General features: G+C 42.9%; 1 protein-coding gene across 1 annotated transcript in view; it reads left to right on the forward strand.

Annotated features, from left to right (window-relative positions):
* Window positions 1-1631: 1631 nt before the first annotated feature.
* SDC2 (syndecan 2) overlaps window positions 1632-13249 on the forward strand; it is a 110637-nt gene continuing 99019 nt past the window's right edge. Inside the window, exon 1 of the mRNA XM_054590296.1 lies at window positions 1632-2193. Coding sequence (XP_054446271.1) covers window positions 2134-2193 — 60 coding nt within the window. The 5' untranslated portion in view covers window positions 1632-2133. The remainder of the gene's footprint in view (window positions 2194-13249) is intronic.

Consider the following 13249-nt stretch of genomic DNA (forward strand, 5'->3'; position numbering starts at 1 on the left):
TTGCCCATGGGGAGCTTGGTAGTGAGCACTCAAAAGCCAAGAGCTGGATGTCTCCAACTTCGAGTTGTAACTCTCCAGTTCTCTAAATTTCTTTCTTTTAGATTCATTACAGTGGAATGTTACTAAGACGTTGTAATTCTCACTTAGAGTATGACTGTATTTTATTCTAAGTTCCAAAATTATTGTAGCCTAGTATCTATATAGCTACCTCTTTGTATATTACAGTTGCAACTGTTATGCAGTATAGATTGAGTTTCAATCCTCACTGGAGGATATGTCTATTGATTTCAGAGAGAGAAAAAGAGAGAGAAACATCAATAGGTTGCCTCCTGTATGTGCCCCCAAAGGGGATCAAACCTGCAACATTTTGCTGTTCCAGAGGATGCTCCAACCAAACCACTAGGACAGTGCTAGATTGAGTTTTAGAACAAAATTTATTCAATAAATATTTATTGTGTATCTTTTGTACCAAGAATGAGAAAACGGTGGGGGAAAAGACTGAAAGGTCCCTGGTCTCCTGGAGATGGCATCCCAGAAGCAGAATCACTTCATAATTCATTTACTCCATAAGTCAGAGAGAAAAATAGTGTTAGAAACGGGAAGGGGACAGGCATTTGCCATGTTCTGTAGTATACCCTAGACATGGAATTAAAAAAAAAATTAAAATATTTCAGATCAATTACTTTCATTTGGGAAATACATGCTCATTATTTTCTTCAAACTAGAAATTACTTTATCCCTCTTTTCTTTGAAGTTCTCTTAAATCTGTTATTATTCGGGGTCTCCATCCAATTTTTTCACCAAACTATCCCATTTGTAGCTTCCAAATGTTAACACCTCTGTGCTGAAATGAAGCCTATAAAACGCCTTGGGGGCTTAAACTGCGTGTGAGGCAGAAATGGTATTTAAGCCCTTAATGAAATTATGAGCTTCGAAAGTGTTGCATTTTAGGTTTATAGGAGTCTTCCTCCGCTTTTTTTTTTTTTTTTTTTGGCGGGGTGGGGGTGGGAGTCTGGGGTGGGAAATACTCTTAGTACACGTTTTTGTGGGTTTTTTTTTTTAAAATCTGTATTGTCTTTTAAAATACAGCTTTCGTGAATTGGAGATTTATAAACACTTCACACTGCTTAAAGGCATCTGTAAACTTTGTGTATGCGTTTTTCCAACTCTCAAAGCAGTTTTTTTTTCCCCCTACTGGTCTAATTCTCGCAGGCAGAAAAGCTAAATATGTCTCTCGTTGCTTCACCGATCTTTCTTCAGAAAAATGAAAGTGACGAGAAAACAAAATAGATCAGAAAAGAGTATGGAGAAAAGAGCACGGAGAGGAGAGAGGAAAAGCGGGAAGAGAAGAGGAAAAGAGAGCGAGGAGATGAAGGCGCACCGGAGTCTTGAATGAGCACAAGACCGATCCAGAGCCCCCCAAACGCCGAGCCGCCCGCGCCCACTGGTCCCCGGGCCTGCCAATCCCGGCGTAATCCCGTAGGAATTTCTCTCGGGTTTAGCTAGGAGTCACATTGCCGCCTCCTCTGCCCGAGACGCCCGGAGGCGCCCGGAGCAGCCAGCTCTGTAGGGAGAGAGGGAGGGAGCAGCAGGAGAGGACAGGAGGAGGAGGAGAGGAGGAGGAGGACCCCGGGAGGGAGGCGGTGGCGCGGAGAGAGGAGGGGCGCAGCCGCGGAGCCACCAGCCGCCCTGCGCCGCGCTTCTCTCCAGATACTCTGGGAGCTCCAGCCGCACGGAGCGCACCCCCACTCCTCTGCCCCCAAACTTCAGCTGCAGCTACATTCCAAGCCATCTAATTTATTCCTCAGGAAAAGAAGCTGAGCCGCGGCGCGGGGAAGGAGTCCGCGGAGGAGTGAAATAACAGCAGAGCTAGAAAGGGCTCTGGAGAGCAGATTCCCCCGAGCAACAACTCGGCGTCTGGAGTGCAGAAACCAACAAGTGAGAAGGAACCGCGTTCCCGGGGCGCAGCCGGAGACCTGGGAGCAGGCGCAGGAGGAGGCAGCGAGCGCCCCCGAGCCTCGAGCCGGAGCCTCCTGCTCCGGATCCCTCTGCGCGGGCTGCGCCTGGTGCTGGGCAAGGGGCTTCGTTTCGCCCTCGTTGCAAGCGGCGGCTCCCAGCCGGTCCTCGGGGAATATGCAGCGCGCTTGGATTCTGCTCACCTTGGGCTTGGTGGCCTGCGTGTCCGCGGAGTCGGTGAGTGGGCCAGGAGGGGATCGCGCGCGCGCCGTTTAGGGGTGTTGGAGGCCGAGCGGAGTCCGCAGCGCCAGCAGGAATCAGGGAGCGCCACTTGGGGGTTCTCACCTCCCACACCCCCAGGGAGCTGCAGGAACAAACGCGCTCGCTCCTCCACCCCTTTTCGCTTTCCCTCCCCACTGAAAAGCGCCGCTCGCTGGAGTGGCCCCGAGGTCCCTGGGGATGAGGGCGCGAGAATCGCAGTTTTGTCAAACCGCAGAGGCCCCCGAAGTCACTACCGATTTCCTCTGAGAGTCTTGCTGCGTTGCCCGGGAAGGACCGAGGGGGAAAGGGTGGCGGGAGACGGGAACCTGGAGAAGGTTTGCAAAGGAACGGGTCCCCTCCGCAGGCTCCCTGAGATCCAGGGGCAAGCAGGAAACTTTGAGGTCCCTTCCTCTGCACAGCATCTCCCCACGCCAGCTTTCCTACTCGATTGAATGCAAGCTCTAGGGAGAAGTGACCCTGATTTAAGAAAGCCGCGAGTATTGGGAGAGGAAAGTTTGCGAAAGTTCTTTTGTCTGACGTTCCCTGTGGTTGGGGCGAGGGAGCAGACACTTATGTGGAAATGCTACCCATGGAGGCGCAGTCCCCGTTCCCGCGGGTGTTAGAGAAACGGTCGGGAAATGCTGGGGCGCCAGCAGCTGGAATCCCGGTCCTGCGGCGTCCCCTTCCTTCTTGAAGGACCGAGGGCAGCCCGCGGGCCTTTAGCGGCAGGAGGACATTTTAATACTGATTGCGCTGGAGTGCGAGGTGCAGGGCGAAGCGGGGTGCCTGTGACACCGCACGGCCTCGGGTAGCCTGGCAGCTCGGGGAGCGAGACTGCCAGCCCGCCACGCTTTCCATCGCTGGCCCTGGCGGGGGTGCGCTCACAGCCCGGAGGACTTTCTTCTAACCACCGCAGGTTGCGAGCACTCGGTTTCCGGCAGAGGGAACTTGGTTTCTCCTTTGGGTGGGTTTCGGTGCCTGGAGCTTGTTTCCGTACGTCGCCCAAAGAGCGCCCTCTAATGGGAACTGTTTCCAGAGCTTCCCCGGTCCGTGGCGGCCCCTACCTGGGCGCCCTGAGCTTTGCTGGGCTAGGTGGAAGCCCAAGCACCCCCCGATTACGTCTGCATCCTCAGTGCTGCCTGGGGTCTCGGTCAGGAAGTGCAGCCGTTTCTGTTCCTTCTCGTTCCTATTATCTTCTCCTTTTGCCACCTAATACCTTGTCCCTTTCTAATGAACTGAAATGGCTCTTCCAAGACAAATAATGTCATTTCAAGGGGTGGTGTTCTGAGTTTTTTCCCCTCCTCTCTGGACTTCCCCCTTCTTTTTTGAGTTGAGGCAATTTAGGATTGGGAAACCTCCTTGGCGCGGAGCAGCAGATGGACATTTTTCATCCGTGTGGGAGCCTCTGTGTGGGTTGGCAGATCCCCATAGGTTACTGGAGATTGGAGAGCTTGTAGAATTGTACACTGTGCAGAATAGTTGAGTATTTGGCTGCTCAGGCTATAAAATAGAACTCCAAACCTTATCACTATTATTTTTCTTTGGCAAATGCTCTTTAATCCACTGGGATTGGTAGTCTCCCAGCCAGTTATGAACTTTGGCTCCTTGTACACAAAAGGGGAGAGATTCTCTGTTTATTTCAGGAAAAAAAAATAGTGCTCATCTTGTTGCAAAACAGGGCAAAGGGAGGACTCCATCTAAAGGTTTTCAAGAGAAGCCTGCCTAAAAAGCTGTTCAGGCTTAAGGAGGTCCTTTCTTTTCCCCCTGAGACTTGTTCAGGGTTTACCAGGAAATGTTACTCTTTGGGGATTCTAGAAAAAGAGTGTCTCTATTTTCTGCCTCTCTGGGTTTTTACCTAAATCGGGCAGTGTTCCTTTGGGTCGCTTTTTGGCTGAACTATACCTGTGCTCCCTCGCGGCACCTTTTTCCCAAAGTCGTTTTGAGGTTTGAGTATTTCTGATGTCTAACCAGAATTGGATGCTTTCCAAATGAGCTGCTTCACTGTGGTAGATAACTGTTTTCAGTAATTGGAATATCATCCAAAAGAGGGATTAGATATTTTTAAAATGTCAACTTGGAGACTCTAGCAAAGAGTCTTTGTTAGGCAGTGAGTCAGTTGTTTTCAATAGAAGCTGTTGCAAAGCCCAGGATGGCTAATAGTCCACATACCTTACTTCCCAGTCTATGTTTGTTTCCTGTACAGCAACATAAATGTATACAAAGTTGACAGATTTAATTTTTAAACACTTAGTCACGGTAGCACTTTATTTCCAGCATCTCACATTTTACATTGAAAACTGCTGCTGTTTCCTGGGAGTTAAAAGTGGTGATCTTCTGAGCCACTGCGCTCAGAAGAAAGGAAAAAGGTCTGCGGTGAGGGAATTCTTTACGTTAAACTAAGCTTAAGGGTAAAAAAAAAAAAAAATGGATTCTAAGGAACCAGGGCTCAAAGCTGTCTGTGAAAAGGAACTGGTGGCCCTTCCTTTACAGGCGCTGGGAACAGCAGGGACAGCCGCTCTGGGGTGATGCATTCATACTTTCCACCAGCAGGTTAGGACTTTTCACTGCGGAACGGAACGCTGTGCAAGGGGAAAGACTGACTGAGTGTGGCGGTAGTGATATGCTGCTGTTTCTCTATCCGGTTTTTACATGACTGTTTAGCTTTAGAAGTCATATATCGCAGACTGTTATAAATGCATAATTTGAACTGGAAATATGTTTTTAAAACGGAAGCGTTTTGAACTAGTGGAATTTTATACATATGCTTAGATGTATGTAAATTAAAAGAAACTGTCAAGTCATTTGGACCCATGCATTACCTACCTCTCAGTGTATTATGAAAGGCGGGCTTTGAAAAGTTTGCATTAGAAGGAAAAATAAAATTGGAACCATATAAACTTTTGCAGTTCTTTAAAAATATATATGTTGGCTGTTTGAGTAATGAAACAAATTACTTTTCCTAGGGAATTTTATAGAAACAAGGGCTCTTTCTCTCTTGGTTGCATATTAGCAGTAGCGAGATGTCATTTAAAAAGGAAAGATCTTACAAGATCAGACTTGCAGAAGATGGGGGCCGTAGAAGGAATTTGAGTATGCCCTCCAACCCTTACTTCTGGAACCTGGTACCTCAAGTTTTGATGGTGCTCACCTTTTGAAAACCTGGGTAACATGATACTCAAATGGTGCATTGAATAATCATTAGTTTGGAAAAGATTCAATGGATCGTTTAGTTTTTTCCCCCAGGTAGGACTCAGTCTGAAGTCTCCAGAGTCCCCCAGTGACCTGACTGGCCAGCTATACCTGTCCCGGGCTCTTCTCAAGTTGGCAAGGCCCCTGAGGCTGACCCAGCCACGTAGAGCTTGGCCACCTTTGTCATTAAGGTTTATAGGCACACGGGTCAAGCCACTGTGCTATAGGCGCGTCAGCGGGCAGTGATCCAACAGGTCATATGAGGAATGTTATCTGAGTTTAGATTCTCATGAGATTGGCCCTCCTCCTTTTCCTAAAAGACACTAAAAGATCTCGCCCATCGTTTTCTTCTTCCCAAAACAGAAGACTTGCCATTCATGCCATTGTCAACAGTTTATTACAACATCTCGGAATCACCGAATTCTTTCACGGACCAAAAGCCAAAATAAAGTTGTAAAGAAGAACAAGACATAATGAAGAAGAGCCTTTGCTGAAAACAGCTACTCTTATTTAACCTTTTAGCCATCTGTGCCCGTATCATCTCTTAATTGTAGTCTTTTGGATTAGAATCTTGAAGATGTCCTTGACCCATGTGTCTTTGTTGACTTCCACATCCATTTGGTCTCTAAACCCACCTACATGTTGTTCCTTCCACAAATATTTATTCAGCCCCTCCAAAGCGCTCAGGATAGAGCAGTGAGCAAATTCCTCTGTCTTTTGGGAGCTCTCATTCTAGCGATCCAGAAAATTTTCCCCTTCGGTTTCTTCTCCCTTGGGGCCTTGCCAGCTCGTGTCTCCTTACCCATAGCCTTGCAGTCACCCTTCCTGGTTCCGATGCTCATCTGCTCTTTGATTTATCTCGTATCACTTTGATAGTATTGCCCATGCCCCATAAATGCTGTGTTTTCTTGTTATCATGGAACTGAGTATAAATGTCTCTGCCAGATTTATAAGATGCTCCGTAACATTGTTCCTTCCGGCTTGTAGCCCCGTGATCACTCTCGGTCCTGTTTCTGGTCTGTGGCCTGCTGGTCTCACTGTCGTGAATGGCCCTGGGACATGACCTCTTCACTGTTTTTGCTTTTAAATTCTATTGATTCAAGTCCGAGCTCCACATAACTTTACATGAACTAGCCAGCCATTGTTTTTTATCTTTCTGTAAATAGTCGGGTGGACTGATGATCAGAATCACTAGAAGTAGGTAAAAATACTAATTTCAAGGCCTCCTCTCAGAGCTACACAGTTAGAAATCTGAAAGGGGGTAGGTTGGTCTATGTTTTTATGAAGCATCTCAGATGATTCTAATGAATCAGCCACACGTGGGAACCACCAGTTACACATTTTACCCCTGATTCTATGCTATTTTGTTTTAGTCCCAGGGCTCCCAGCAGTCGGTAGTTCTGTGACCCAGGAAACGAGGGTAGAATGCAAAGGGGTTGGATGTGCAAGGTGGACAAGTCGGAGTTCAGATGCTGGTACTTTGCCACTTACTCAGTTTTGCCACTAAACTCTGAGTCACTTAAAAAAAAAATTACACACATGTGTGTGTAAATTGGATCTAAGAATGCCTTTATAACTTGACTGTTGTGAGCATAAGAGGAGGGAGCATAGGAATGGAGCTTAAGGCAGAGGTAAGAAGTGTTGTTGTTTGGTGGTTTGTTTTTTTTTTTTTGCCTCTGTTTTCTTGACCATGATATCAGGGAGCCGATAAGATATTCCTAAGGCCTCTTCAACCTCTGACATGCTAGAGAGGTTGGTGCCACCTGAGTGGAGGGCCCTTGTTTCCACACCTTTGACCCCTGCAGCGAATAGCTGTTGGTGCGGCTGTGTAAGTGCCAGGGCCTGTGACGGGTTGGCTGGTCCTGCTGGAGCTGGCTTTCCTCCGGCGGCTTTGGGCAGTGTGGTCTAGGGTCAACGAAATCCAGTGTCTGGGGGGTGGACCTGGGCTCATTCGACGTTTTTGACTCTCTAGCCCTCAGTTTCATCAGCATTGCGGTTTTGGTATGAAGAATAAACAAGCCATTGATGTCAAGTCCTGCACAGTGTCAGTGTACGTTCGTGCTGCTTCTTGTTTCCTTCAGCTGGATTGAGACTGCAGCGAGTAGGAAGGAGAGTTATGAGTGCATTGCATGCTGGAGTGCTGGTGGTCACCCAGAATGGGGTGGCAGGGGTGGTGAGTGGGTGTTGGGAAGCTGGGGACTAGAAAAGGAGTATTTTTTTTTTAGGGGTAGACATGCATGGAATTTCTCCTTTTAGCAATTTGAGCTTTTGATCTTACTATTTCTAGGGCAGCATTAGCTTTAGCAACAAGGCTGGACGGGTGATTGCCTGTGACTCGGAAGGAAGACTGTTCAAGTAGACTCATGAATGTCTTTTTCTGATGTATCTCAAAAAATTGGTAGGACTGGGAGAAGGGGAGCCGCCTTGGAGCCTTTGGAGATTTCCCATTTGAAGTGTCTGTCAGCAGAGTGGGGCCCACGGGTATGCAGTTGATGATGTAAGAGCCAGTTCATGATCTTGGACTCCATGCTATTAAAAAACAGGTCGCTAAAGATAAGATATGTGTTCCTATTTCTTTCCTCTGCTGTTGAGTCTGTTTTATGAAAAATGTCACAAAACAGTAATGTCACAAAATGCAGTAAATGTGCCCTTTAGCATTTTAATGTTTATTGTCTTTTCTTATGGTGGTACAGGTATATTAAATACAAATAGTACTAATATTTAAGGAGAATGCAATTTATAGAATTTTGTCTCATGGTAAGAATAACACGGGGAACAAAATATCCAATTATTAAAAGAAAGTTATTTTTTTCAAGTTCTTACCCCCAAGTGAGTAAAAAGTTAGGTATGTATTTGTGTATGATTTATTATGAAATATAAAGACTAAAAATAAATGTAATATTTATGGCAAAAAGGAAGGCTTTGCACACATTTAATTAAACTATCTTAATCCACTTGAGACCTTAGCTTCCCCATCTTATAAATGTTGGTATGAACTGGAAGAACTTTCTGTCTTTAATATTTATTTTTTCTGTGTGCTTCAGGGTATGATTAGAGAAATGTTACGATTAACCTAATCGATGAGTAATTATTAAGCTCCTGTCAAATACTTACTATTTTATTATTGAAGCAAGGAATTCATTCACATTACAGAAAAGTTAAGTCATTTCTAATGGCTGATTAAAAAGTTATCGTGAATTGAGTATTTGTTGCATATTAGGATTATATACATTGCTCCCAATGCTCATATCTAGTGTCACATTTTCCAATGTATTTTCTGATATAAGCCACTATAGCATCAAGATCAGCCGAAGTGATAGAATTCGCTTTCATTGTAGATAGAAGAAAAATGACTTGTAGTGTGGAGAGCTTTTTAAGGCATAAGTTACTGAGGGATATAGGCTTCTCCCTTGGGTTCTGCCCTAGACCTTCATTTCCAGAGCGGAGCCTTTAACTGGTGCCTTCCCTTTGCTTCCTCTGTGGAGCACTGGAGCCCAGTGTACTGAGGTGGAGACCACACGCAAGGCTCAAAGGGAGCCGGAAGCGTGGTAGAGTGGTTGAGAGCCTGGGCACTGGAAGTGAGACTTGCCCGGGTTTGAATACACTTGCTTTGCTTACCTTGGGCAAATTTCTTACTCTCTTCCTGCTCAGTTTCTCATCTATAAAACTGAATATCCTAAAACAGGTTCTTAGGATTATGTTAGACAAAATAGGTAGGAGCTCTTAACATAGAGGCATGTTCACGCTCTGTGTCACATCTTTGTTACTGTTATTCGAATCCCTGGTTTTCTGCTTCCAAAGAGTGGGGGCTGGGCTCGCTACATGGGCTCATCTGATAAACTCCAGCTGGTAGGGTGGCTGGGGATATGCGTGATTCATCCTGCCTTTTCTTGCTGGGGCTCCCTTTCCTGACTTGGGGTGTCCTACTTCTATATTGAGATACTGGGGACGTATTTCCTCTAAATGTGGGTGATGTGAGAGAATACGCCATTGATTATTTCTGGCCCATGAAAGGTTCCTTACAGGGATTGGATGAATCCGTGTTAGGATTTGAAAAGCCCATCTTTCCCAGTAACTGTACCTCAGCACATCTGTCCAAAGGAAATAATCACAGATGCTAAGTGTGTTTATCGAAGCTTTCCTTAGAATAGTTAAAAATGGGAGAAATAATAAAGGAATAGTTAAATAATAAATTGTAATTTATACATTAAATATTATACAACCATTAAAATATATTCAAAGAATGTTTATAACTTGGAAACTGTTGGCAATAGAGAAAAAGTTGGGTATAAAGCTGTATAATAAAATTTTGGTTGTATTAAACAAATTATATATCATATAGAATATATACATATATATGAGGTATATATGTATATATACACACTATATGTATATATTATGTATGTATGCACTACCCTGCACATGTGATAAAATTGTATAGAAGTAAATATGTATACACATACGCACAAATGAGTGTAAGTAAAACTGGGGAACTATGAATAATATTGGTTGACTGTATCAATGTCAATATTCTTGCTGTGATATATTTACTATAGTTTTATAACATATTACCATTGACAGAAACTGGGTAAAGAGCACAAGAGATCTCTCTGCATTATTTCTTACAACTTACGTGAGCCTACAGTTATCTCAACAAAAATTTCAATTAAAAAATGGCACCAGACCTAGATGGTTTTACAAGTTCTGCTGATCCTTCAGAACAGATAGTAATTGTTGTCCCAGAGCCTAGAGAATACAGAAGGCTATTCTTTTTCATTTTATGAAGTTAATGTTACTCTATGTCAAAACCAGACAAGGAGAGCGCAAGAAAACAAACTTGCTGACCAGTTTCACTTGTGACCATAGATGCCAACATTTTAAATAGAATGTCATGAAACTGGATACAGCAGCTTATTAAGAGAATATTGATGAGTCCAAGAAGGGTTTTTCCAGGAATGCTTCAACATCAGAAAAGCAATGCAGTTACTAAGTTTAAGGGAGACAACAATATGATCATCTGAACAGATGCAGAAAAGCATCTGGTAATACAAGTTCATGAAGATGTTAATATGAGGGTCTCTAATATCTGGTTAACTGAAGGTCTACTATATTAAGGTTAGTACATCTGCGCTGATGGCTCAATTTACTTGACATGTTTAGGAACCAGAAGGCCACTGTTTACTGAGTTGTTAGGCAACAGTCTCTAGTTACATGGGTGACAGGTGTGTGACAGTACAGTAAAGTGTGGATCCTAACATAGATAGATTTTAATTCATATGAAGTTGTAGTTCTGGCATTGTCAAGGTTCAGTTGTATGTTCTCCCAGATTAAGATAATGCAGGGGATGATTGGGAAGGTTTGGGAATAAGGTGAATAACTTAAGGGCCCTGTTGCTGGTATTACCCCCGAAAAACCTTGAGACTATGGGGGAGTTTCTTATAATCTCTGAACTTGTTTTTTCAATGTGAAACTGGGGATAATAATAACTTGATTTCCGGATATTTTGAAGATTAGCCTCAGTAACGACTGAAAACTTTGAACACAACCTTACTTACTGTAGGTTTTTTAAACACATTTTTTCCCCTTTCCTTCTAGCTTTAAGTGTAGCGATTCTGGAATATTTTTTTATATATGCATAAATATGTATGCATATGTTTTTCACTTCCAAGTACTAACCAGGCCCGACCCTGCTTAGCTTCCGACATCAGACAAGATTGGGTGCATTCAGGGTGGTATGGCCGTAGACTGTATGCATATGTTTCTTATTTCTTACTTGCATTCTGACCCTTGACCCTAAAGTACATATATTTTCACAACTTTATGATGAATTTATTTTTTATCAGGCAAGGTGTGATGCTGAATTATACTTTTTCTTTCCCCATCATACGTATTTCAACATCAGAAAAGCAATGCAATTCTTCACAGTTTAAGGGAGCTGAATTACACTCAGCTAATGCTCAAAATCGCCATGTATACAAGTTGGAAATTTAGTTAAGACTTGAAAATATAATGTAGTACTTGGGATTATAATTGTAAAATTCTTAAAGAGGGTCAAATTGGAATCTTAGGTTGTAAACACTGACTTATCTGTTAGGTTTACTAACGAATTAAAATCTTAACTTTATGTTTCACTTCTAAACTCATTTAGATAAGAGTGGTATTTTATTTGATAATATTATTTGATTAGATTTTTGTCTTGATTAATTAGTAAAAGAAGTTTTATGCTTGCCAAGTCAGGCAGTTAATAGTGAACTCAAGTTACTACACACTTACCAAGGGCAAAATTCTTTGCTGGTCTTGTAAGTTAAAAGGAAATTATGACATGATACCTACCTGCAAGCAACTATTATCTGCCTTTTGATTATCTAGAGTAATTGAAGATGGGTTGGGCCCGTAGTTAATATATGCGTTATATAAAATATGCATCAGTTTGTTCTTGTCTGCTTAGCCATATCTAGCAATTAAAGCTGTTAAAGAACTACAGTGAGAAGGATCAGAACTCCTTGTAGATGAGAAGTCCCTGCTGCCAGAACAACAAAAACACCTTCCCTGAAGAGGCAAAGTGTGTTAGAGGAAAAAAAGAATTCTATTGATGACTTGAAGACACTTGATTTTCATTTTTTCTTTTTCTCCACCTGTTATCCAAGGAAAGGCTTCTGAGTGTTAAAGTGTACAAAAGATACAGTGAGCAGGACATTTTTTAGAACCTGAATAATCTGTTGATGTTTATATCAGGGTAAAAGAAACTTTATATTTCACCAGTCTTACTCTCCATACTCTAGTCGCTTTGGGCTCTTAAAGGTGGGAGCTGGACTGTATGTGTAAAGATCAAATACTCTTAGTTGCTGAATGGAAGAGGTATAAAAATGTTGGGATGATTCTCATTGTATTCTTTTGAATTCTGTTTTTTTCAATATGTAACAATGGATTAGAGAGCTGGAATTGACTTTTAAAAAGAAGTGTATATAGAGAAATTTAATTGACTTATCCAAGAGCACATAGTTAGTAAGTGGTAGAGTTATAAGTTGGGCCAAGGCCATCTGATTTGTTAGTATTTATTTCTAACCATGTAAGTTGCCCTTTGGGTTCCTTCCTTTCCATTCCCCACATCAATGATTAGCACCAGATAAACTTACTTTGGGCCCATGCTTGATGTATAAATGAAATACCAAATGGAACCTACACTGTATGTTATACAATGTGCATCAATGTGATTAATTTGTTTTGCACAAAATGAATAACTTAAGGTGATGACTAGATAATTTCTCCATTTCCAGCACAAGCTGTGCTCCAGCTAACTCTTTTATTTGTCTGCAAATCATTTGGCTTGTTAAGAGGGGAGAGCTGGCAGCGCTGGGAGCTGGAAGACCCTGAGAGGTCAGAGATTGAAGTGAAGCTGATTTGAAAACCTCAGGAAGAGTCTGGGGATCTGTGGGCAGAAAAGGAAATAAAAGCTTCCTGGAGATACGAATCAAAACGAGAAGCAAAATCCTCATGAATTAAATGTGGATTTAATGGGGGAAATATTTGCTATTGTAGGTTAAGGGAAGGAGAGCATTTTTTTGGATTTTTATACTTAACATACGACAGTCCCTTCCAGGAAAAGAGGGTCTGAGGCACTAATGGCCCAGGTAAAAGCACTTTTTCACTCAGTTCTTTTTGCCAGTGTTGGATGCAGGTTCATCTTTTCTCCCAGCCTTTTTTTCTTTGAACACTGCTTTTGTAAATCTCAGAATAATAACATAAATATATCTGAGTCATAGTTTATCAGCAAATGAGTTTTGGTGATGATATTTTTAAAGAAATGAGTTTCTTAAAAGACAATAACATTAAAAGTACTACA

The sequence above is a fragment of the Pteronotus mesoamericanus genome, unplaced genomic scaffold (assembly GCF_021234165.1).
Source record: "Pteronotus mesoamericanus isolate MK-2021 breed Mesoamerican mustached bat unplaced genomic scaffold, CSHL_Meso_final scaffold_174, whole genome shotgun sequence".
Classification (NCBI taxonomy): domain Eukaryota; kingdom Metazoa; phylum Chordata; class Mammalia; order Chiroptera; family Mormoopidae; genus Pteronotus; species Pteronotus mesoamericanus.